General features: G+C 45.7%; 2 protein-coding genes and 2 pseudogenes across 4 annotated transcripts in view; 3 read left to right on the forward strand and 1 right to left on the reverse strand.

The window, feature by feature from the left end:
- The first annotated feature begins 496 nt into the window (after positions 1-496).
- On the forward strand, positions 497-1,127 carry LOC103283972 (phospholipid hydroperoxide glutathione peroxidase-like; annotated as a pseudogene).
- Positions 1,128-1,409: 282 nt separating this feature from the next.
- LOC103283973 (glutathione S-transferase P-like) lies at positions 1,410-5,553 on the forward strand (annotated as a pseudogene).
- Positions 4,081-25,502, reverse strand: part of APH1B (aph-1 homolog B, gamma-secretase subunit) — a 113,280-nt gene continuing 91,858 nt past the window's right edge. The window contains exon 7 of the mRNA XM_054716170.1: positions 4,081-4,210. The gene's annotated coding sequence lies outside the window, so the exon portion shown is untranslated. The remainder of the gene's footprint in view (positions 4,211-25,502) is intronic.
- The window catches only part of CA12 (carbonic anhydrase 12), a 50,696-nt gene continuing 48,233 nt past the window's right edge, over positions 23,040-25,502 (forward strand). For all 3 annotated transcript variants that reach the window (XM_028141988.2, XM_054716168.1, XM_054716169.1), the window contains exon 1: positions 23,040-23,124. In XM_028141988.2, the coding sequence (XP_027997789.2) occupies positions 23,040-23,124 (85 nt within the window). The remainder of the gene's footprint in view (positions 23,125-25,502) is intronic.

Below are 25,502 nucleotides of genomic sequence, written 5' to 3' on the forward strand. Positions count from 1 at the left end.
GTAATAAAAGTCCCCTATAGTAAATGCTACCTTTCCTTCAGAACCCCTGATTCACCTCATTTCTAGTTGGTTTGTGGTCCATATTGCATTATGCTTTGAATGTAATTATTGTAGTGTACTAGTTTAAGTCCCCTCTGGACCATAAAACTCTTCAAGAGCAAGGACTCTGTTTTATTTTTCTTTGTCTCATCTGAGGACTGGAATTTGACTGGCACATAGCCAATGGTCAATAAATATTTATCCTACCGCTAAGGATTAGATTATGCTTAAAAATAAAACTCAACAAATTACTCTCCCTACTCTCTTGTCTCTGCAAAAAGCACTCAGATAAATAGAAAATGATGTTTTTTTCAAAGGCTTTCTGGAAAGGGAAATTCACACTTTAAAAGCACTTTGGAGCCGCCTGCTGAAGCCAGCACTTCTTTGTGTGAGGGGGTAGGGGAGCCTGGGGTGGAGGGAGGTGAGGGTGGGAGGGTGAGCAGTGGGGTGGGGTGGGGCTCTGGCCAGCACCATGTGTGGTCCCTGGACCACTGGCGCTGTGCTCAGTCCATGCACGAGTTCTCAGCCAAGGGCATCGACCAGCACATGGTTAACCTGGACAAGCACCAGGGCTTCGTGTGCATGGTCACCAAGGTGCCTCGTGGCTTCCCAATGAGGCAAAGCAGCCGTCAGGTACACTCAGCTGGCCGACCTGCACGCTGACACGCCGAGTGCCGTTTGTGGATCTTGGCTTTCCCTTGCAACCGGTTTGGGAGGCAGGAGTCAGGGATTAATGCCGAGATCAAAGGGTTCACTGCTGGCTATAATGTCCCATTCGATACGTATAGCAAGATCCGTGCGAACGGGGATGACCCCCACCCGCGTGGAAGTGGATGGAAGCCCAGCCCCAGGGGAGGGGCAGCTGGGGAAATGCCGTCGAAGGGCACTTCAACAAGTTCCTTATGGACAAGAGAAGTTGCGTGGTGAGGTGGTACGGTTCCATGGAAGAGCCCCTGATCGTAGAGAAGGACCTGCCTTGCTCCACAGTGTGCACCCCAATCGGAGCCCAGCGTCTGTGCCCCTTGGAGCCTCCCACCGGCACCGTGACAGTCTGTCTAAAAACCAGCCCGCTGGTGGGGCAGACTTGAGAACTCGGTGTGCACCCCTCCGCCTGGCCTGGCTCGCAGCTCGCAACCCCACCCCTGGCTGCCTTGTGGGAATACAAATTGAGGGATGGGGGGGTGGGGGGAGTTAGCAATCTGGAGATAAACATAGATGGAGCAATGCAGGCAATACTTGGAAATCTCCTGAGGCTCTGGGGAAGTATTCATCTCTGCCTCTTAAGACAACAAGATGTTTCAAGATTGGGGCCTTGCTGAGGTTTGCCCCTTGGGGCCCCTGGATCCCTGCCAGAAGGAAAACCCCTTGCCATGCCTACTGGGGGCCCTAACGCGGCCGTGCCTAATCAGAGTCTGTCTGGTGTGAGCCTAAGCAAAAGGGCTGGTGAGGGGACAGGAAATGTGATAACATGGCAGAAGCTTATCCCTCTCAAACAGAGTAACGGGACTTTGTGGAGAAACTATTTCTAAGTACCCAGGTTTCACTGAGTGCCAGTCATGCTATGCACATCACCTTAAGCTTCTATTTTACAGATAAAAACTTCCAGTTCAGAGCTACTATATGACTTACCCAAGGTCAAATAGCTAGTGAGGGCTGGGTCAGGAACCCAAAGCAGCCATAGCAGGACCCTACTTAGCATGCCTTGCAACTCATTCTAAACACCCGTACATGGACTGTTTGTCTGAGATGATAAAATCATCCTTTTCCTTCTTTCTTTTTCTAATTTTCAGAAGGTCAGTTAAGGTTTTATCCAGGATCATGGTGAGGGAGCATATACAAATGTCTCCTTTCTTGCAGCCTGTAACTCAGACTTTTCACAACTAGCTTATACATTTTTTTCAGCCTGATTTTACTTCATGCTTTTTGAATCACTGTGGTCATCAGTCACTTTCTCCTTAAGAAAATCACACACTCCCTTTTATCAGTGCCTTTTCCTGATACTTGAGTATATAAATCATTTCTAGGACATGTTTTCTCTAACTGAATACATATTGAGGATGAGGGTTGTACCATAATATATACATTTTAAAGAAAAAGTAGTTGCTTAGACCTTAAAGGCAATTGCTTTCTTTGGATGTCCTCCATACACAGGGTACAACGGGCTTTGAAGGGGATAAATAGCAGACAGCCTAAGAATTTGCAATAGCAATATTAGGCAAATAAAACTTGCATACATCAAAAATACATGCTGCCTCTCCCAGCACCTAATCAGTGTGTGAGAAGTATGCATATTAAAGTACTTTTATTATGAAATATGTCCAGTCTACACAAAGGATAGAGAATAATATCAAATAGCCGTACGCCACCATCTAACTAGAGAAAAGTATTGTAAATGCAATGAAAGCCCCTCCCAACCACATTCTCTCCCTCCCTCCCACCCCAGAGGGAATCGCTGTCCCTAATCGGCATTGATCGCTCCTGTGAATGTCCATATTTAACATATAACTTTGCAGCTTTACAATTTTCTGTAAAGTGAACCATCTGCAGGCACCTACAGTCTGCTTTCTTTGCTCAATGTTAGGTTTTTGAGGTTTATCAATGTTGGTGTAGGTGGTAAAACACTGGACTCTGCTCTTGGAAAGGTGAGATACTCACCTCACGAGAGTCGAGTACAGGAACCGGGACCACTCAAGGGGAGAGTGGAACATTATGTCCCGTTTCACACTCAGAGCACGCAGAAAGTCACCTGCCCTGCTTACCTCTTGTCCTCTCCCTCCTCCCTCCTCCCAGTGCAGGTACGTTACATGTGTGTACACAGGTGACCCCACTGTAACATGATGCCTTAGACTGCAAAGCAGAAGTCAGAGTCTATGTTGTGTATCTCAGTGTTATCCAATAGAAATGTAATGTGAGCCACACATCACTTGAAATGTTCTAGCAGCCATATCTTAAAAAGTAAAAAGAAGTGGGTAATTTTAAAAACACACTTTAACCTAATATATCTAAAATATTATCATTTCAATATATAATCAACATAAAACTATTACCTGAATAGTTTTACCCACATTTTTTTTCATACCAAGTATTCAAAATCCGATGTGTACTTTGCAGTTATAGCATGCGTTAGTTTGCACTGGCCATGTTTCAAGAGCTCAGTAGCCACATGGGGCTAGTAGCTACTGTATTAGACAGCACAGATGTACCTTTACAATCTGGCCTGCAAACACACTCTGAGCAATCCCTGGTGTGTCAGCAATCACATCAATGAACGAACACTGTGAAGGTGTCTGCACCCTGCCGTGAGCCTAGAGGAAGAGTCTCTGCACAGGGTCTCTGGGCTGCCAGGATGGTGCAGGGGGGCCTGGCGGGAGGCTCAGCACTGCAATCCCCTTCCATAATCTTAGGAAGGTCCCTTGGCCTCCCAACCTTTTGGCGCCCCAGTTTCCCTCTCCATAAAATGCGAGGGTACATTGGAGTTGTTTAAAGGGCCCTTGTAGCATTGATGATCCTGAGCTTTTTACCTCCCCTGGCCAGTCTCCCTTGAAGGAAGGACAGTGCTGGTCGTCAGCCGAAGGAATGGCTGCTGTTTGTCTTCCCAACATAGAGCACCGCGAGCTCTCATTAGACACAGACTCCTGCGTGTTCCATGCAGCCCAAGCGTCCCCCTTTGTTCCTTTAGGAGAACCAGGATTCCTCCCCGGGCCAGTCTGGCACCACAGAAGCCCACAGTTGGAAAGAACCACAGACCAACTCCCCTGGGTGGCATGGTCCAGGCGGCGCTTTATTTAGATGAATGTTCACAGAGATGCTACAGTTCTGTCTGGGCATATGATTATACGGTGTGGATGCCCTTGTGGTCTTACGGGAAGTCAAGAGCACTGACTGCAAATCCCAGCTCACACCAAATTTGCTGTGCCCTGCCTCGGTTTCCCTTTTTCTCAGGTTGGCAGTACCACTGTCACGTAAGGTATGACGGTTCTATCCCAGTCCCCAAATCCCCTTCTAAGGAAGCATGAGCCTTTACTCTAAAGGCAACATAAATCCAAGTTTCAAAGTACCTCTGGGCTGAAAGCAGCTCTGAAGTCAGGAGGGATCTCAGGCTCCATCCTCCTTTCTTCTTGAAGATCAATGGTACTCAGGAGGACATGCTGCCAGGACCAGCCTGGGAGAGCTGAGGACAAGGACGAGAAATGGTAACTTTTATTTCACTCATCAAGACATCACTGAAAGAGAGGCGGGTGAGTGTATCCCCGGGCAGAAAGGAGAGCTCTCGGCTAACATTTTCCATTCCTTTGGAGGCGGGCACCCAGGGAACTGTCTCTCAATCACTGCTCCTTAATCATGGGGGGAGGGAGAGGAAGGCTCTTTCTAATGGGCACCTCTATCAACAGTCAGGAGGGGCCACGTGTCAGGGCATCTGAATCTTGGCAGGTCGTCATTGGACGTAAATCTAAAGTTAATGCAGCCCGGCTGGCGGGGCTCAGTGGTTGAGCATCAACCTATGAACCAGGAGGTCACGGTTTGATTTCTGGTCAGGGCACATGCCCGGGTTGTCAGCTCTATCCCCAGTGTGGGGTGTGCGGGAGGCAGCCGATCAATGATTCTCTCTCATCATTGATGTTTCTAGCTCTCTCTCCCTTCTTCTCTGAAATCAATAAAGGTATATTTTTAAAAATAAAGTTAATGCAGTGCTACCTCTGCCTGCATCATCTCTTTAAAGAGACATCATCACCCAAACCTTGCAGGCTCATTCAGAGCTTACCTTTTCTCTGAGAGCTCATCTTCCTGGACTATCTTTGGCTCCATCCTCTCAGGGTTGTGACATTTATATTAATTTCAAAAGTCACTTAGAATTCAGGCCTGAGCTCTGCCGCCTTTGTCTACACTGCAAACCACACTGCCCTACATGATAGGCTACTTCCCTATTCTAGGGCACAGCGAGGCCATGTGTGTGCTGCTGGCTGGCCAGGGCCAGAGCTGGAAGGAGGCGGTGGTGACCAAGAAGACCTGGCTGCAGGGCTCACTCAAGGCCTCCTGTCTACGCAGGCAGCTCCCCAAATGTCAGGACGGAAGCCTCACTCAGTCCAATGCCATCCTATGACTTCTGGGCCCCCTTGGGCAGTATGGGAAGGCCAAGCAGGAGGCAGCCCCGGTGCACGTGGTGAGTGACGCATGAAGGTCGCCCACAGCAAATACATCACCCTCATCTACACCAACTACCAGGCGGGCAAGGAGGACTATGTGCAGGAACTGCCGGGGCCCCTGAAGCATTCTGAGACCCTGCTGTCCCAGAACCAGAGGGCCAGGCCTTCATCGTGGGCGACCAGATGTCCTGCGTGGACTACGACCTGTTCAACCTGCTGCCGAATCTCCAGGTCCTGGCCTGGCTGCCTGGACTCCCTCCCTCTGCTCTCGGCCTACATGGCATGCCTCAGAGCCCTGCCCAAGCGCAAGGCCTTCCTGGCCCTCCTTGAGCACATGAACCTCCCCATCAGTGGCAACAGGACACAGTGAGGGCTTGTGGCACCCTCAGCAGGAGGCTGGGTCTGCCTTCCTCTCTTTCCCCAGGAACAGTAACATTTCCAACAGAGGAAAAAAGTAATTTAGAATTCAATTAAATTTAAAAAGTTACACACATATTAATCTAGTAAAAAAATATTATAAAAGTGCATTCAACAAAAAGTGAATGTTCATTCCATCTGAGTCAAACACCAATCTGCAACTAGTTTCCTGTGTGTTATTTCAAAGCTATTCTATATATAAAAATATATATTTTCAGGCATTAATAAAAAGGTGTACTGTTTAATTTTAAAGCTATTTTAACTCAAGGTAGAAAGGTAGAAACCCGTGGATTTAAAAAAGCAAGAAAAAAAAAAAGAGAGAGAGAATGAGAAAGGCTTGGGGTATAATTTTTTTAAATGATGTGTTGATGTGTTGAGTTTAAAAATATTTTGATGAGTTTCAAATCATGGAAAACAAGATGCCGTGAATCATGGACTGTCCCAAATAAACTGTCTAGCATGATTATATATTTTTGTGTTCACTTGGCAAGGACATCTTAATGAGTTTACATAATAATATACAGAGAACAGAAGCCACCAAATAAACTGGAGTGAGTAGAGAGAGCCGGGAAGGGGCAGAACGCTGACCGCCTCAAGAACTACCACTTAGAGGTGTCGAGAAGGAAAAGGTGAAAGACTGGAGAGGGAGATGAGCTAAACTCTAGGCCAATGCTTTCCTGTAGGATTTTCTGCAATGACAGAAGTGATCATGCTCTGCGCTGTCCAACAGAGTCGTCACTGCTGCTACTGAGCAGTTGCAATGTGACTATGTGACATAGGGATTGGCTTTTTTTTTTTTATTATTCCATTTAGTTTTAATTCATTTGAATTTGAATAGCCACCTGGGTTAGTGGTTACCATACTAGGCAGTGCAGATCTGGGATTCCTGACATCTTTGGGAGCAGCAGAGAACACTGAGGAGAATAAAAAGGAGGGAGAGAATAAATGAGGGGAAAGAAAAAGTAGAAGAGAAGAGAAGGAAGGGGTGGAGAGGAAGAGTGAGAAGAAAGAGGAGCCATCAGGTCTTGCCAGAGGGAAGGAGAAGGGAAGAGAATGAAAAAAAATGGACCATTACAAGAACTGAGGGAAGGAGATGGGAAGAGAAAAAGACACAGTGGAAAGGCAGAGACAGCTGAGAACAGCTATCTTAAGTGACAAAGAGTGACCTTGGACTTGGAAGGGGGCTTCCCACCACCTCTGGCATTTATTCAGGGGGTCTCCGCGACAGCAGCACTGGAACGTGCTCCGGAGGGCTAACTTCTGGAACAACATCCCACCCACACTGACCTTGCGAGGCCTGCGGACCTTAACTACCTAAGCTGTGAAGGGGGCAGGGGTCCACTATCCCAAGGATCCCTCCACCCTAATGTGCAAAATAAACTACTCCTGGGAAGACCCACAGATTTGATATACCACTAGGTGTCACCATGAACCAAAATGAATTTTTATTTTTTTTATTTAATTTTTTATCCTATGATGTTGATTTCTTCTTTGAATTTATGTCTGATCTCCACATTTTGTTTGATATTTTCTCACTTTGTCACACCAAAAGCAAAGTGGTGTGCTCTGGGAGCTCACTAATCAGGGATCCTCATTCCAGTTTGGCTTCTTTTTCTTTCCATTTAAAACTCTGCTAAATGCCACAAACATGATGTGTATGCACGCACACGCGCTCACTCGCCTGCTTGCCATTCATTGAACACTTACTGTGTGCCGGGCAGGGGCCTCAGGTATGGCTGTGTAAGTTGTACGCTGAACAACTCCAGGGGGGAACTGCTTACATGGGCCTCAAAGAGGTTGCTCAGCTCAGCAGCTCTGCAAGGCTCTGGTCTGGGCCACGGTCCCTGCCTTTTCCTTTCTCCCTGTTTTCTCTCTTAAGAGAGATGGTTAGTCTAAAATTTTCTTTGTAATTAAAAATATCTGTGCCCTATATACATTTTGAGAGTTATACACACCACATGTTGCTTTACCTTCCATCCTCATGAGAACTAAGCTTTTGTTCCTTTACAGAAAAGCAATATCCCTCATCTTTATGAATAAAGCAATGAGTGTACTAAGCCTGTGGTCAGCAAACTGCGGCTCGCGAGCCACATGCGGCTCTTTGGCCCCTTGAGTATGGCTCTTCCACAAAATACCACGGCCTGGGCGAGTCTATTTTGAAGAAGTGGCGTTAGAAGAAGTTTAAGTTTAAAAAATTTGGCTCTCAAAGAAATTTCAATCGTTGTACTGTTGATATTTGGCTTGTTGACTAATGAGTTTGCTGACCACTGTACTAAGTCAGCTGGGAAAATCAAGTCTTGGCCTTTGCCCTTGAGGAATTCCAGAAGATGTTTAATTGCATTTAAGATACAAAACAATATCCTATGTTTTGCATATCTCAACCTCACCTTTGACTAGACGAGGCGTAGCAGCAATTGAACACAAACCTGTTGACTAGGACCTCTCTCTAGGTCTGGCCTGAGTAGGCTCTCTTGGGGTTTTGCTGTGTCACAAACCACCTCAAAACTTAGTGGCTTAAAACAACAAACATTTATTTTTTCTCATGCTTTTTGTGAGTCATTTGGACAGTTCTTCTGATCTAGGTTGGTGTGGCAGATCGCTGAGGGTCTGTATGTGACTCATGTGGGGTTGGCTGGCCTCTCACATACCTGGAGATTGACCTGTTGGTTGAGGGGGACTCAGCTGGGATGGTTTGTCTCTGCTCCATGTGATCTCTCATTCTCTAGCAGACCAATCTGGCTTCACATGGTTGTCTCACTATGGTAGTCTCAGGGTACCAAAGATCACTGAGAGAGGGCAGGCTGCAAATTTCTGCTTATGTCATATTTGCTCTTTTCCATTGGTCAAAGAAAGTCACATGGCCAAGACTGGAGTCACTGTGAAAGGTATTACTCAAGGATGTGGATTCAGGGAGGTAGGAACAAATTAAGGGCTGTTGCTATAACCATCTACTGAAGTAATTTAATGCTTCCTTATCTCTGCTTTCACCAAAATGATAACAATACTTTCTTTACCTATTGCCTAGGGATGCAAAAAGAAAAAACACAGAAGAAACTGCTGTATGTCATTCGAAGAGAAGGGAGACTATAAACATTAGTATTAATTTTATTTTATTTTGTGTGTGTGTGTCTCTTCCACAACATAAACAATCTATTCCACTTATTAGAAATTCCTATTAAATATAAAATAATACTGAGTGTAAAATATAATTGAAAAATAAAATTTAAAAAAGTAAAGGTAATATTTTCAAAAGAAATTTCCATTTATCTCATAATCTTCACTTATAAATAGGTACATTTCAAGGGACACCCACCTAACGGTGCAAGGAGGACAATTTTCAGGAGCAGAAACCTAGGAATATCTGGCCACATGCTAACGTCCACCATTGCCCCTGAATGTTAGACTTTGCAGGTACGTTTTGTTCTAAATAGTTGCACAGCATTGCACAGGTTGAATACCTCTTATTATAGCACTCTAAGGGTTTATCAGACCATAAAGAGAATGACCAGGAGTTTACAGTGTCTGTTCTCATTCCTATTTGCATGTTGCCAAGTATTCCTAAAGATAACCACACCCCTGCAAGTTTACATTCAATCTTCCTGAAACCAAGATTTGGCAAGAGCATTACTTCCTTTTCCTATAATTTGTGATCTCTACCATTTAATTAATTAAATAAACACTTATTGAGCATTTACTGTGTGAAGAACTGCTGCAGAGATAGAGATGAATGAAGCACAGTTCCTGCTCTCCTAGAGGTCGCTATCTAATGGGACAGTTAGATAACTAACAACAAACTATAAGGCAAGCCTGACAGGTCAGTGCGGTGGGGAGCTTTGGGGAAGGAATGATTTACACCAATGGGATGAACTCAAGAGGACCTCAGAAGGATGATGACGTTTGTTCTGAGCCTTGAAGAATTAGTAGAATTTCTCAGTGTGGAGAAAGGTGAGAGAATACTATGGAGAGGGAACTGTACGGTAAACAGGTAAAGTTTAAAGTACATTACATGCTCTGGAGAAGATCACCCAGGGAGATTTGTGGGCTATGTTTTAGTTAAAGGAAAAGGAGGTGAGGTCAGCTTGTCAAGACCCTGAATGTTCTTTTTTTTTTTTTATAATATATTTTATTGAGTTTTTACAGAGAGGAAGAGAGAGGGATAGAGAGTTAGAAACATCGATGAGAGAAAAACATCGATCAGCTGCCTCCTGCACACCCCCCACTGGGGATGTGCCCGCAACCAAGGTACATGCCCTTGACCGGAATCGAACCCGGGACCCTTGAGTCCGCAGGCCGACGCTCCATCCACTGAGCCAAACCGGTTTTGGCCTGAATGTTCTTATTAAAGAGTTTATATGCACTAGCCAGGGGGCTCAGTTGGTTGGAGCATTGTCTTGTGCACTGAAGGGTCACAGGTTCAATCCCTGGTCGGGGCAAATGTAGGAGGCAACGGATTGATGCTTCTCTCTTACATCGATGCTTCCTTCTCTCTCTCTCTCTCCCTCTCCCTTCCGCCCTTTCTAGAACCAAAGAAAAACATATCCTCGGGTAAGGAGTAAAATAAATAAAAATAAAGAGGCTATAATGAGGGCCTCCAAGAGTCTATGATTAAAGCATTCTTGTGATTATAATTATTTTAGAAATGTCACTCTGTCCTCTGGATCCTGACAAAATGGCAACCCATTTTAAGCTACTGGCTGTCTCACACAGCCCAGCCCTGTGAGTGTCCAGAAACGAGGCAGCAGGTGGGTCTGAGTATCCAATGAAATAACTGTGAGAACCTTCTAGAGGAACAGCAATGTGTTGGGTCCCAGCAAAGGGTTTGGGACCTACAGTCTATAGCAGGCGTCCTCAAACTACGGCCCGCGGGCCACATGCGGGTGTTTTTGTCGTTTTGTTTTTTTTTTTTTACTTCAAAATAAGATATGTGCAGTGTGCATAGGAATTTGTTCATAGTTTTTTTTTAAAACTATAGTCCGGCCCTCCAACGGTCTGAGGGACAGTGAACTGGCCCCCTGTTTAAAAAGTTTGAGGACCCCTGGTCTATAGGGTGAAGAGGAAAGGTGCCAGAGTCAGGGAAAATTTTATCTTGGGCTCTTTTCTCCCCCACATTTTCATGGACAGATTACAGTTTACTCCACTCTAAGAGTTAGAGTAAAACAGAATCACCATTCCTACATCAGCAGGAAACGGAGCTTCTGGCTACATTAGGGCAGGCTTCACCCCTGGGGATGGGAAGGAGATAGCAGGTGCAGATATATTTACATGTCCTCTAAAAACAGGAACGCCCTACTCAGCAGAGTACTGGAGGTCATGGCCAATGTGATATGGCAGAAAAAGGAAATAATAGGTATAAGGATTTGAAAGGAAGTGACAAAACTGACATTATTTACAGGTGATCTAATTATATACATAGAGCACCTCACAGAATTAATAGAAAAACCTTTAGAACTATGACTTATGCTTGACAAGGCTGTCAGGAATAAGATCCACTTACAAAAAATAGCATTCTTGTACATCAGCAATATTCAATCAGAAAATATAATAGACAATAAGATGTTTCACAAGAGAAACAAAACTACAAAGTACCTAAAATTAATAAGAAGTTCAAAATAAAGTTTTGGGGAAAAATGTAAAACTATTATAAGACATAATATGAGTTGAATAGGCAAAAGATATGCCATATTTGTGGACAAGACTCCTTAACATGTAAAGATATCTATTCTCCCCAAAGTTAATCTAAAAATTCAAGGCAATTTCAATACACACCCAACAATTTTTTTTTGATGGAATGAAAAGATATCTTCAGAAATTTATATGAAAGAGGTGGTGGAGAGGGAATTAGCTAAAGGTGGTCAGAAAGTACAAATAAGATAAATAAGTACTTAATAAGATAAATAAGTTCTGGGGATATAATGTACAACATGGTGACTTATAGCTAACACTGATATATGGTATATATGAAAGTTGTTAAGAGAGTTGATCCTAAGAGTTTCATCACAAGGAAAATAATATTGTTCTTTTTTTGTATCTATAAGAGATGATGGATGTAAGCTAAACTTATTGTAATCATCTCACAATTATGTACTAATCATTATGCTGCACTTTAACCTTATACAGTAATGTCAATTTTGAAAAAAGGGGAAGGACTTGCCCCACTATATTCCAGTGTTACATATTAAAACACTATGGTGCTGATGCAGAAACATGCACATTGACCAAGGATCAGAAAGTACTCAGAATTGTATATGTGTATGTTGATGCATTTGGATGTGAGTGTACCCGCTGTATTAAAAAGAAGTCACCACAAATCAATGGGATGAGGGTGGACTGCTTAGGAGATAGTGCAGGGAAAACTAGCTCACTACATGGGAAAAAATTAAGTTGGATAGCTAACATTATAAACAAAGGTGAACTTCAGATGCACTAAATATATGAATGTGAAAGGTAATCCCTCAAGACAAATAAATAAAAAGGTACATAGGAGAATATATGTATGATCTTAAAATTGAGTTGGATTTTTTAAAAAACAAGACCTAACAAATATACCCATAGGTAAAAAAGTTGATGGATTTAACTATGAAAAATTAATGGTAATGTAGTAATGATAGATATCATTTTCAAAATTAACTGACAGGTGCTGGACTGAGGAAAAACACTGGAGACTTCTAAAACCAGCAAGGGATTATTACCCAGAACATATAAGAAAGTGCTACAAATCAACCAGAAAAGAACAGCAAACCCAATAGAAAAATGGGCAAAGAATATAAATATGCAATTCATGCAAGAAAATCCACTAGTTATGAGATAAGTGAAAAAAAATTAATATATTTTTATTGATTTCAGAGAAGAAGGGAGAGGAGAGAGAGAGAGAGGAACACCAATGATGAGAGAGAATCATTGATTAGCTGCATCCCACAGGATACCCACTGGGGATGGAGTTCACAACCCAGGCATGTGCCCTGACCAGGAACCAAACCATGACCTCCTGATTCATAGGTCGACACTCAACCACTGAGCAACACCAGCTGGGCTAGATAAGTGAAAATGAAAACAATAGCAAGAGATCTCTTTTTACCCACAAGGTTGGCAAATATTAGGAGGTTGGCAAATGCCAAATTTTGGCAAGGTTGTAGGGAAACAGGAACTCTTTTGGTCATCCGGTGGAAAGTAAACTGGCAGAGCTATTCCAGGGCATGCCAAAGATAAACAAAGCAGACACTAGTTAAAGCAGCAAGGACAGGCTCTGTTCAGTGACTACTGCAAGGTTTTGGGGAGAACAAATGGTGAATCTTGGGCAAGTCTCTTGGTGTAGGGGTTTGGATGGAGTCTCTAGATGCCCAGGGTTCTGCAGGTCTCAGGCACAACTTGGGCTATCTCTTCCAAATCTCCTTCCCCTGGAGGACAGGATAGGGGAAAAGGCCTCAAACCCCCGAGTCATTCCATGTTTTTAATAGTGGCTCTGCCACTTATTCCAGTGAGAATTTGGGAAACTTTTTCAAGTTGTTTAGGAAGGACACCACAATCCATAATTATAAACTGTATTGATGCTTATAACTAGAGTTGTTTGTTTTTAATGGAGGCATCAGACCCGTCTGGGATAAGAAGGATCCCTGGGCTCATTACCCCTCTGAGAGAAAGTACAAGTCAACACAGGCCCAGTTCATAGGAATGAAATCAATGCAGAGGTTGTAAGAGTGAGCCTCTCAGAGCTGGTCTCATGGAATTAGCTGTCAGCGGAAGGGGAAGAGGGCAGAGAAAAGCGAAGAAAGGAACAGAGCTGACTTGCAGCCGTTGTCCATACAAAAGGGGAGGTACAGGGGAGTAAAAGATAATTCCTTGATCTTCCACCGGGGGCAAGAGCAACACAGTGATTTTATGAAGATTCAACAGCAGGTTTAATGCTGGACAAAGCCTGTCTGGCCAAGACTGGAAACAGAACTTCCAATGTTGAACTAGGACAGGGAAACGTCTCAGCCAAGTGACTTTTATATACAAACTTATTTAGAGGGAGGGAATTTGTAAAAGGAAAAATTATCCACTAATCCAACCTACCTGACAATAACTTCCTTCTTGCACATTCCATCCTTGTTCTTGTCCATGTCAACAAAAAACATTTACCTGGTTACTATTGAGTAAATACACCATATTTTGAACATGACTTTAAAAGAAAACTAACACGGGACCATAAGCACGTCCCACATTTCTACATAGTATTAATAATTTTGACATTGGTAACATCTTGACACAAGTTTCAAAAAGTCACAAAACCTGGAAAGACTAGTGACTTAAAACAGGGAGGCAAGTTTCTTGATTTCCTCAAGAAGGTCAGGAAGCTCCTAGAAGAGCAATAAAGATCCAATGTGATGCATTCAGATAAATATGACAATTGGGTAGATTGGCAGTAAGTCAGTGGCTTGGCTTTGGGAACAAGGGGAAGTGGGTGTCCACATAGTGCTGGTCACATGGGGGAAGTGAGCCCACTAAGATGGGTTCAAGTTCACAGCCAGAGCAGAGGTGGCCACATGCATGACAATGAGTCTTCATTCTAAGTTTTCACGCTGATTAGTGTTTCATCAATAGGCCCTCTAAAGAAGCTTCTGGACCTCAGAGCTCCTCAAACTGCCCAAGAGCCATGGCTGAGAACCGGGACCCTCAGTGAAGAGAAACGTTAGGGGAGTCGTCAGAGCTGGACACCCATTTCATTCCTTGTCACAGTTCTAGGCAGCTGCCAGCCATCCCCCCCACACTCACTCTGGCTCTGCTTTTGTTCTCTTCTCTATTTCATTGACACCCACCCCCCTTCAACTTTCTCTGTCCTTCAGCATGAGGAATCCATGGGCTATGGTCTAAGGTTCTCTAGAGTAAGTGCTGTCCTGGGGAACCTAAGGAATGAACTCAGATATGGCAGAGGGATTACGTAGGGCAGTAGGCAGTCACTAGAAAGATAGTGTCCCAGGAAACATAAATAGTCTAGTTATAACTAGTTCCATTAAAAAGTGAGCCCTAACTCTTATTTTAAGGATAAGGAGCAGAGTGGGCATAAAGAAATTAGCTCCATAGGTGAGATATCCTTGCTTGGCTCAGTGGGTTCGCCATGCAGGTTCTCTCCTCTGGAAGTCTCTCTAGTTCTCTGGCTGTTTGTTGTCTTGGGTCATAGGACTCTATGAATCCTTGGCTGCCTACCTGCCCTGCTGGTCATGGGATATACCTCAGCCCCTTCTCAGGGATTGAGAAGAAGCTGGATCCTTGCCAGGGATGGCCTCTGGCCAGAGAGGCAACTCAACTTGGTCTGTTGGGAAGCTCCCTGGCCTTCACCTGTCCATACCACAGAGCCAGCAATGTTAACTGCACCTGGCTTTGTCAGGCCTGCACAGTGCATGGGCCTTGTCAGGCACTGGAGCCGAAACAAGGTGGCCCAGCTCGGTGTGCAAACTCCAGTGGGCGAGAACCAGGAGAACCACACTGTGCGCTCCCAGCACTCTATAACCAATAGCGATGGATGCAAACGGAGATCAGTTTTCTTTGTAAGGAACTGAAATGAGGGATCAGCTTATAGGTTGTATAAGCTGATCTCTGCAATTGTAGAGAACTAGAGAATCCAAGCAAAAGGATATTACCAGCATATTCCAATAATACGTGCATCTCTGAGCCCAGGAATACCTCCCAGCTTCAAGACTCCAGTGATCAAGCATTTCCTGTGGCCAAGTTGTTCTGAGTCTACTTGTTCAGAAGGCATCATTGCTTCGGTAGGAAGATTGGTTTGTTATGACAAAAGCTACTTTCTTTCAGAGACCAATGTGTAGAATATGGGAGGAAGAGATACCTGGAAATCTTCACTCATTCTTCTCTTAGGGTTCATGGGTTTTGGTGGGGTTACCCAAACGAGAAACTATGGGGTGAAATAGTCCCCCTTCAGCCAGTCAAGAGCTTTCTACAGCAGAGAACTACCTCTTCTATAGTGCTAATTATGTGCCACTGTGCTAAGTTATTTACCTGCCTAGTTTATTACATTTATTTCTCCCTATTGCTCTTTGGGCTATAAATATTCTATGGCCCTCATCTTCTGAAAAGTAGAAAATTGAGACTCATAGAGGTTACATGACTTTCTCAAGGTCACACAGGTAATGCCTGGTAGAGATGAGTTTCAAAACCAGGTTCATGTGCTGCCAAATCTCCTGCCATATACCTCTTGTCCTCCCTAACCCTGGGTGGACGTTATCAGAATTGATATTAAGACTATTCACTTTAGGTTGGCACCTGTGAGCTTGCTAGAATGTGATCTGTGACTGTAACTGTACTTTGTTTTAAAAAACGGGTGAGAGATGACAGTGCTTCAGACTAAGAACAAGAAGAACAGGATCTGGACCAAACCCCCCCAGAGAAGAGTGGATCCAGCAGGAATGAAAGGGAAGAAGGTTGTGAGAAACCGTAAGGTATTCTATTCCAATGATATCTCTTAAGCAGTTTCGGTGTCAGCTAACTATGGTTTTCAGAATAATTTACCCGAAAAAGGAAAAACATATTAGACAAGGTTTATTTTCATTTAAAATGATAACTTTCCCTGTGTGTAGAATTTTGAATTACTGTAATTTTTTATTAATCACACAGAGTGCTTTATAAAAGTCCGGATGATGAGCCATTATTCCCCACTCAACAGAAGCAGCAGCTAAAGGATTCGGTGGACAAGTAATTGGACCAGAATCACCAGTAACCGTGGTACGTGGTGGCAGGGGCTGGGTGAAAACTTACAGTCCCTTGTTGGAATCCAGTTTTCATTTCCTGAGATTAGTAAACCAATCCTGAGATCAAAGTAACGCCTTTCCTTTTGTTTCAAGCCCACTCTTAGGAGTATCTTGTGTATGTCAACTCCTTTTATTTTGTTTTATAAGGTACACGTCTATGGTCTCTGCCACACCCACAACCTGTGTGAGGTTAGACATTCTTGTTTCAATTTAATGGGTCAGAAAACGGAGGCATACTGGGCAAGAGGTTTGCTAAGGACCCAGAGCTGGCTCCTGGCACAGCCACGAGTCTGGCTTTTTTCCTGCAGGTCACATTGCCCTTCAACTGATCTGCCTGAAACTGAGCAGGGCAGTGAGGGTTCACACAGAGGTTATGACTCTAAGCCACAGCTGCAGAAGTAGCTGCGAGGAAAGCTACAAAACTGACTATTTTCAAAGACCTGGGCATTTGCACTGAGATCAGTGGGTCCATTCAAGTCCTGGCCTAGAGAGTCCCTCAGCCACTGCCCAGTTAGAAGAAATCCCTTGGCCTTTTCCTTTCTTCTCCCTCTTCCCCTCCCCTTTCCCCGCTGTCCCTCCAGCTCTCACTCTGTGCCTCCCTCCTCACCCTCAAGCAGACCTCATTAATATAACACGGAACTATGAGGTTGGGCTCATATTCTCTGTCTCCTTTGCTGTGTTTAATCAAAACTCTGTGGGCTCAGGTTCCTCCTATCACATTTTGGCTGCTCTGTGCCTGGATCAGAGTGCAGGGCTCCTCGGTAACGGGGCTTGGGGAGGAGGACACAGCCATGACCCGTGCTGGGCATTATGCAATCGACACATTGTGCTCCTGGTCAACAGATAACTGATCACAGCATCTAGAAAACTGGAGAATCCACATCTCAGAGGGATCCAGAAAGAAACCGGCCCCATTTGACGCCTGTATTAGGACACCTGTGGAAAGAGCCTGCCTGGGCCTTGGAGATAGTCATCTGGCTGACAATTCAGTCTCTACCACTCAAAAGCCTGATGAGCTCGTGTATGGAAAGGATTTGACTTCTCCAAGCTTCAGATTCCTCATCTGTAATGGGTAGGCTGTAATCCTGGCCCCTGGGTCACTAACAGAATTGATATGTAACTGGAATAAGATAAGGCGATTGGAAATTCCTCTGTTCATTCACCCTCTGTGTGTCAGACACTGTGCTAGGCATAGTCCTTGTTCTGAGCAAATGTGCCAACTTAAAACAAATAATCTCATGCCCAGCTGGTATGGCTCAGTGGCTGAGTGTTGACCCACGTACCAAGAAGTTGCTGCTTTGATTCCCCGTCAGGGAACATGCCTGGGTTGCAGGCTTGATTGCCAGCAGGGGGCATGCAGGAGGCAGCCAACCGATGTTGATGTTTTCCTCTCATTGATGTTTCCCTCCCGCTCCCTTCCTCTCTAAAATCAATAAAAACATCCTTTTAAAAAAATCTCATTATAACTATGTAATTACAATTGTAATAAGTGTAATACAAGGTTGATGTAGAACCAGGAGGGACCCATTCTGTCCCGGGGCAGAGAGGGAGAACAGTGGTATAAGAATTAGATTCTGTGACTTCATAAAACCTGTGAAGTGCACAGCTAATACCAGGCTCTTCTTCCTCAAAGCTGGTGCCATTTGGCAGTATTTGCCCTAATCGTTGACCTTTCAGGCAGAAGGGTTAGAGAACAGAGAATTTTATTTCTTCAGGTAAGAATTAACTCTTCAAATAGAGTCACTCAAATGGACATGCACCCATGTAGGGGGCTAAAGAAAGGACTGGTGGGAGAAGAACTGACCTTTATTGAGTACCTACTGTTTGCCTGACACCGTGCTTAGCACTTTATTCTTACAACCTGTAGGGATAGTGAACTGAGGTTCAGAGGCTGTGCCACAATGTGTCGATTGCATAACGGCCATCTGGTAAGTGGTGGGGCAGACACTTCAGCCCAGACCGTCTGACACTAAATCCCACATTCCTGTCCTCCACACTCCTTTGCCCTTTGACGCATCAGCCTCACCCTCATGTCGATTCAGATGGGGTCATTTTTTTAACTTGAGGTATAATTGACATATAACATATTAATTTTAGGTATACAACATAATGATTCAATATTTGCATACACCGTACATTGATCACCACAATAAGTCTAGTTACCATCTGTCACCATACAAAGGTACATCCCCTTTCCCCCCCAACCCTTCTTATGATGAGAACCTTTAGGATTTACTCTCTTGGCAACTTTCAAGTATGGGCTAAAATATTATTGACTATAGTCACCGTGCTGTACATTACACCCCCATGACTTATTTTGTAATTGGAAGTTTGTACCCTTTGACCCCTTCACCCATTTCACCCACTCCTGTACCCCTCTACTCTAGTAACCACCATTCTGTTTTCTGTATCTATGAGTTTTGGTTTTTGTATTCTACATAGAAGTGAAATCATATGGTATTTATCCTTCTCTGACTTATTTTACTTAGCATGATTTCCTCAAGGCCCATCCATGCTGTCATAAATTTCATTCTTTGTATGGCTAAGTAGTATGCCATTGTATATATGGTACCACATCTTCTTTCTCCATATATCTACTGATGGACACTTAGGTTGTTTCCATACCTTGGTTATTATAAATAATGCTAATCTAGGGGTGCATATATCTTTTGAACTTGTGTTTTTGTTTCCTTTGGATACATATCTATTATTAGTGAAATTGCCGGATCATATGGTAGTTCTATTTTATTTTATTTTTTTGTTAATCCTCACCAGATGATATTTTCCCATTGCTTTTAATTTTTGTTGTTGTTAATCCTTACCCAAGAATATTTTCCCATTGATTTTTAGAGAGAGTGGAAGGGAGGGGGAGAGACACAGAGAGAGAAACATCAATGCGAGAGAGACACATCAATTGGTTGCCTCCTGCATACACCCTAACCGACCAGGGTTGGGGATCAAGCCTGCAACTGAGGTACGTGGCCTTGACTGAATTGAACTCAAGACTCTTCAGTGTGCAAGCCAACGCTCTAACCACTGAACACATCGGCCAGGGTGATAGCTCTATTTTTAACTTTTTAAGGAACCTCCATACTGTTATCCATAGTGGCTGCACCAATTTATATTCCCACCAACAGTGCAAGAGGGTTTCTCCAACTAGGGTCCCTATGCTGTAAGACAGTAGTCTAGTTTCATTCTTTTGCATGTGGCTGTCTAGTTTTCCCAACACCATTTATTAAAGAGACTATCCTTTCCCTCATTGTATATTCTTGCCTACTTTGTCATAAATTAACTATATATGCATGGCTTTATTATTGTGATCTCCATCCTGTTCCATTGATCTATGTGTCTGTTTTGATGCCAATACAATACTGTTTTGATTAAGATAGCTTTGTAATACAGTTTGAAATCAAGGAGTGTGATATCCCTGGCTTTGTTTTTCATTCTCAAGATTGCTTTGGCTATTCAGAATCTTTAGTGGTTCCATACAAATTTTAGGATTATTTGTTCTATTTCTGTAAAAATGTCATTGGAATTTTGATAGAAAATTCACTGAATCTATGGATTGCTTTGGGTAGTATGATCATTTTAACAATATTAATTCTTCCAATCAGACATTTTATTTTATTTTTTTAATATTTTTAAATTGATTTCAGAGAGGGAGACGGAGAGAGACAGAGATAGAAACATCAAGGATGAGAGAGAATCATTTATCAGCTGCCTCCTGAACACCCCCTACTAGGGATCAAGTCCCCAACCTGGGGATGTGCCCTGACTGGGAATTGAACCATGAACTGGTTCATAGGTTGACACTCAACCACTGAGCCACACCTGCCAGACGGATGGTGACATTTCAAAGAGGTCTGTTCCCTGGAGCCTTCTGAATGGGTGTGTCATTTGGTGGCCAACAGCTTCATTTTGAGCTGAAGGTCTGCCTTCCACCCTAACCCACTGAGTAATGGTTATTTATTGACTGACAAGTCCCATCTGATGACGGCAAAGCAAGTTGGTACATGTTCAGCCACACAAGCCTCAGGTGAAGCCTCTGGCAGGAAAAGTTCCCACAGTTGGGAACTTAAGCTGATCAGCTTTGGGGGCTGTTTGAGGGGGAAATGGAGTGGCCTTGACATTCAGCTTCAATACTTTAGAAGTTTGGCCATTCCATACATTTCTGTTTGCTTTTCCCCTTTGCTTCCCTAAGATTAAAAAAAAAAATACCCAAAAACAATTAGGGCAATGGGTCTCAGTTTATAGTCTCAATTCTCATTTAATTGCTACCCATTCTTCCTCATTAACCAGGTCTCTGATCTAAACATGCAGTAATCATCCCATCACTGTCTTTCCATCAAACCCAGTTTTGATGGAAAGACAGTGATGCCTTACTGTTCACAATTTTGCCTTACTGTTCCACTAAATCCGGCCCACTTTTAAAAAACCTCTCCATCTCTAGGGATCCCTGGAGAACACTTACCTTAGAGGGGCAGGTTTCAGGAGAAATTGAACTTAGTGTTTAGTCAGACATAATGGGAAAACACCTGGAGTGGGAATAGCAAAATGCATGTGCATGGCCTGCTTACCTTTAATTGGTCTGGAGATGTGGGCCGAGTGACTTCACCTCCACGGGCTCAGGATGTGCATCTCTGAGCTGCAGTGTCTCCCCCACCTGTGTTCCACTAGTACATTCGTCTCCTGAAGCCCTGGGTGACAGACCGGAGACATGAATGTCTTAAGAAACACAAGTGAAATGCTCACTCACCACTCACCACTCAGGAGCTCACTCTCTTTCAAAGGTCACCCCTAAGCCTACTGTGGTCGGGAAGTGCTTGTAACAAGATCGTCATTGTAACTACTTCCTTAACAAGACTTCAGAGCTCTTTATGAACCCAAACAATAGCTGAACTGATAGGGACAGAACAATTGCACCCCTTGAAAGGTGGGCGGCATGTGCTTCCTGGTGGCCCTCAGCAGAGAATTTTCTCTATCCCCTCAAAACCAGCCCAGACAAGAGGCCTCGCTGGTCACTGAGGCCAGCCTGAGGGTCCACCTAGGCTGAGGGTTGGCACAGACCTGAGGGAGGTACGGGCTGGTCAGGTCACTGTGGCCAACAGAAGAGGGCAAGATGGACCAGGTCGCAAAACCAGAGGTCATGTACCAGGGCTTGGGGTGGGCCGCAGGGAGCTAAGAGAACGGGCCTGGTCACACAGCGGGAGGGAAACTGAGCCCAGCACCGGGAGCAGTGCAGAGACACTCGGAGGGCTCAGGGAAGCCAAAACACTAGTGACAGGGGCGGTGAGAACAGCAAGTCACAGTAATGCAGCAGGAAGATCGGGGAGAATTGGGGTAGCAGGTGAATTAGGCTTTGAGTTAACCACTGAACATGGACTTCATACGAAGGGGATCAGAACCACATGTGCATGACCACATGTGTATGTACACACATTTAAATGAATACAGACATGTGAGAAAAGTGGGCAGAAATGGGCAGCAGGTGATGATAATATATGCACTGGAAACAGAACTGACACTGATTTAGACCTAGTGCGGCGCTTGACACGTACTAGGCGCCCAATAAATGACGGAAATCCCTTTCCTCCACTGCCCCCCAGGGAAGGGACCCGTCCGCTTCCTAGAGAATGAATGGGTATTGTGAACAAGCATGAACCTTGTCTACTTACCTGATACTAGAGGGAAATCTAATTGCTTAGTCAAGCTGTTCACTTGTACTCACTGTGCTATTTACCTAGTCTTATTTTTTCCTAAAACTTCATCAGAGGACAAGCTTAGAGAGGGGAAGAGCAGGAGAAGGAGGGAAAGAGGGAGAGAGGGAGAGAGGAGAGAGAGAGAGAGAGAGAGAGAGAGAGAGAGAGAGAGAGAGAGAGAGAGAGAGGTTGCTTTCCATACATGCCCTGATTGATGGGGGGATGGAACCCACAACCCAAGTATGTGCCCTGACCAGGAATCCAACCAGCAACCTTTTGGTGCACAGGGTTGACTCAACCAACTGAGCCACTCCAGCTGGGCATACCTAGTCTTAATTAATTTCTTTGCATCTCCATTTCAAAGGTACGACCTTATCAGGATGCACTATCCAGTCCACAGAAATTCTGAATTTGCATGCAACCCCTCCGCTGTCTTGTCTAGCCCCTAACGTGTGCCCAGTCCAGGCTGGCACACCCCTGGGGCCCTGAAGCAGGATCTTGTCCCCATGGCATGGTACTCAGGGGGTTTCTCATTAAGGGCGGTGAGCGGCCAGGGCCACTGGAGTGAGTCCCTAGACACACTCGTCCCCGTGGGGCTGATCTCAACCACGCCTACCCGCTGCTCCCACGGAAAACCGGGTTCCCAGGTCAGCCGCGTTCAGGTGGAGCGCCCGGTCCACTGCCCCACAGAGTGTGGCTGAAGTCAGGGCGACAGCTCACCTGGGAACTGGGACGCCAGACCTCCTGTAGGCAGGGCGTCCTTCCCCTCCGCACGATGACATCACGGAGCTGCTCCATAAAAGCAACCCGCAGGGAGCCAGGAGCGCAAAGAACAGAAGTGCTGGCCGAGCCCGCGCCTGCGCTGCGCGCACGTGGTCCCGGTGCCCGGTGCCCGGTGTGGCGGTCCCTGCGCGCTCCCTGCGTCCCAGCCCGGTGACCAGACTGAGAAGGAGCCGAGCCCAGGGCAGTCCGCGCCTGCCCCGCAGGAGCCCCCGAAGATGCCCCGCAGCAGCCTGCGCGCCGTGGCCGTCCTCCTGCTCTTGATCTTAAAGGAACAGCTTTCCAGCGCAGCCCCACTCAACGGTAAAGTTTCTGCCTCTTTCCTAACCGTCCGGGAGCACTCCGCCACACCTGGCCTGAGGGATTTCCTGCGGGGCTTTTGAATGAAACAGTAAAATCATTGAGGGGAGGGGGATCCCTAGGGGAGGGTGGTGGTGCGGGGACGGGGAGCAGGGAAGGACATGCCTGGTATCAAATTGCACGTTGTTAGGAGGGATGCTCCTGTTTCCTTTGGAATGCACGACGTGTGGCGGGGGAAACGCGCCGTCTTCCTATTGAAACGTGTCTGTGTTCTCCGAGCACCTGCAGCTCCGGAGGGCTTTGCTTGGGAACTTGCTCACTGGGCCCCGGGGAACCGGGATTTAAAATGCTGCGCTCCAGGTCCCGCGCGCGATGGGCAGGGGACTGTGGCATCCCGAGCAGGGTCGCGGCGGGAAGGGTTTGCAGTGGCTCCAGGGCAGAAGCCTCCCACCCGAGGCGGGTGCTTTGCTCGGGAGGACTCTTCACCATGGGGTTTTACCTGCAAGTCAAAGGGATGATGCATCCCATCCTTAATGATTGTTTTTCTCCAGGAGGGATCTACTACCCTAAGTGTGTGTGTGTGTGTGTGTGTGTGTGTGTGTGCACTCAGATGAGCATACACACACCTTATTTCTGAGTGTAATGAGGGCCCTTAACCCCGAGGCTGGAGCTGAGGGTGCGGAGTGAGGTGGCAGGAGGCGGTGGGTGGACCTGACTGTAGACTCAGGTCTGTGCAATGAATTGCCGGAGTAGCTAAGGTCAGCTTAGTCAATCCTTTGTAACACGTGGAGGAGGATGCCAAGCTGTTGCCTGCCTCCCCAACAGCTGGGCGAATGCTGTTCTGAGAGGGTAAATGGTGACTTTTGTGGAAACTCCCCCGGTAGCTGATGGTGGCTCCCGCCCTTGACAGTTTGCCTCAGGTTGTGAAGACATGTGTGGGTGCTATAATCCTGAACCCGTTAGGCTGAAATATTTACAGAAGGACCCAAAGTGACCATAATGGCTGAAAATGTATACTCCCTGGTGGTGGGGAATCAGTCCTGTTCAGCATGTGAAACCGGGAGCCCCCTTCCTTCTTGGAGGTCATTGTGCCCCCGGGGGTGGGTTAGGGGGTGCAGGGCACGGGACAGTGGGGAGCTGGGCTAGCAGCAGCTTTGCCATTACTCTGAATTCAATTCCAGTCCACTGGCTGGCATGATACGCTTAATATTATCCCCACCCCCACCCCCAGGGAGAAATAGAAGGTCGGTGAGAGAAAGGCGCTATGTAAAAGTGGAAATTAATTTTTAAAGCTGCAAACTTTGACATGTATCCCCCTCTGGAGAAAGCTGCACCGAGACCTGAAGTTCCACTAAAAGTCTCCTTCTAGTTCCAAGCTGTTCTAAGGCAAGAGAGAGAAGCAGCCATTCATTGGCTGGCGTTCCTGAAAGCCTGTTACTCCCCACACTCTGGGGGCAGCTCCTCTGGCTTGTTCTCTTCCTGCCTGATTTCCCTCCCCCTCCTCCCCTGCCCTCCTTAGCCTTTCTTCCTCTCTCTCTCTCTCTCTCTCTCCTTTGTCCCCCCTTCTCCCCTCTCCATTCTCCAAATTAGGGTGGTGTAAAAACTCCACTTTCACCCCACACTGAGTAGCCCACTTGCCTACCCCTGGGTTTTAAGAACACAGTTTTTATTTTATTATTCCTCATGAGATTCTGGGCATCTTAACTGCCTTGGGGACAAGGTCAAAGCAAAAATCACTGAGGTGTAGAGTGTCAGTATTAACCCAAGGTTGAGGTTGAAGGGGGGTTAAGCTGGGTATTGGGGTCAAAGTGTGGCCTGCCCTCTGCCCGGAGCATTTAAATTTCCAGCAGTTGGCCCTGGTGAATGTGTGAAGAAAACTGTCTGAGGTTGGGAAGGAGCAAAATAAGGTGAAGTCGGGTGTCTTCTGGAGAAAGCCTTGGGTTCTTAGCTGCTGGGGGTGGGGGGGCGGGGGGAGGACACTGCAGTGAATTCTGCAGCACCTGCTCTGTCTGAACCAGGTGTGGCGAGCTGGGCAGTCTCAAGAACTCAGGGAAGGTTCTAGCACCCAGGACAGGAAGCGGGCAAAGCCCAGAACCCCTGACCTGGATCTTTGTAAATATCACTTCCTTGGAGAGCACCCAGGGCATTCTCCCTGCCTCGGACACACTAGGCTGCAGGTTCCAACAGGCACACGCTGGTGACCTTCTTGGGAAGGAATAGTTCCCCTCCCAGAAGGGCCACGAAGGGGCAGCGGCAGCAGCCTTGGCCTGACCTGTCTTGCAGGGCCAGTTTAGTCCTGCTAAGTAAGACGCCTGTCCCTAAAGATAAAGGTGCGGAATCAGGAGGCGCCATGCCCACAAAAAGCAAACAGACACACACGT

This window comes from Eptesicus fuscus, chromosome 5, assembly GCF_027574615.1.
Source record: "Eptesicus fuscus isolate TK198812 chromosome 5, DD_ASM_mEF_20220401, whole genome shotgun sequence".
NCBI classification, from domain to species: Eukaryota; Metazoa; Chordata; class Mammalia; order Chiroptera; family Vespertilionidae; genus Eptesicus; species Eptesicus fuscus.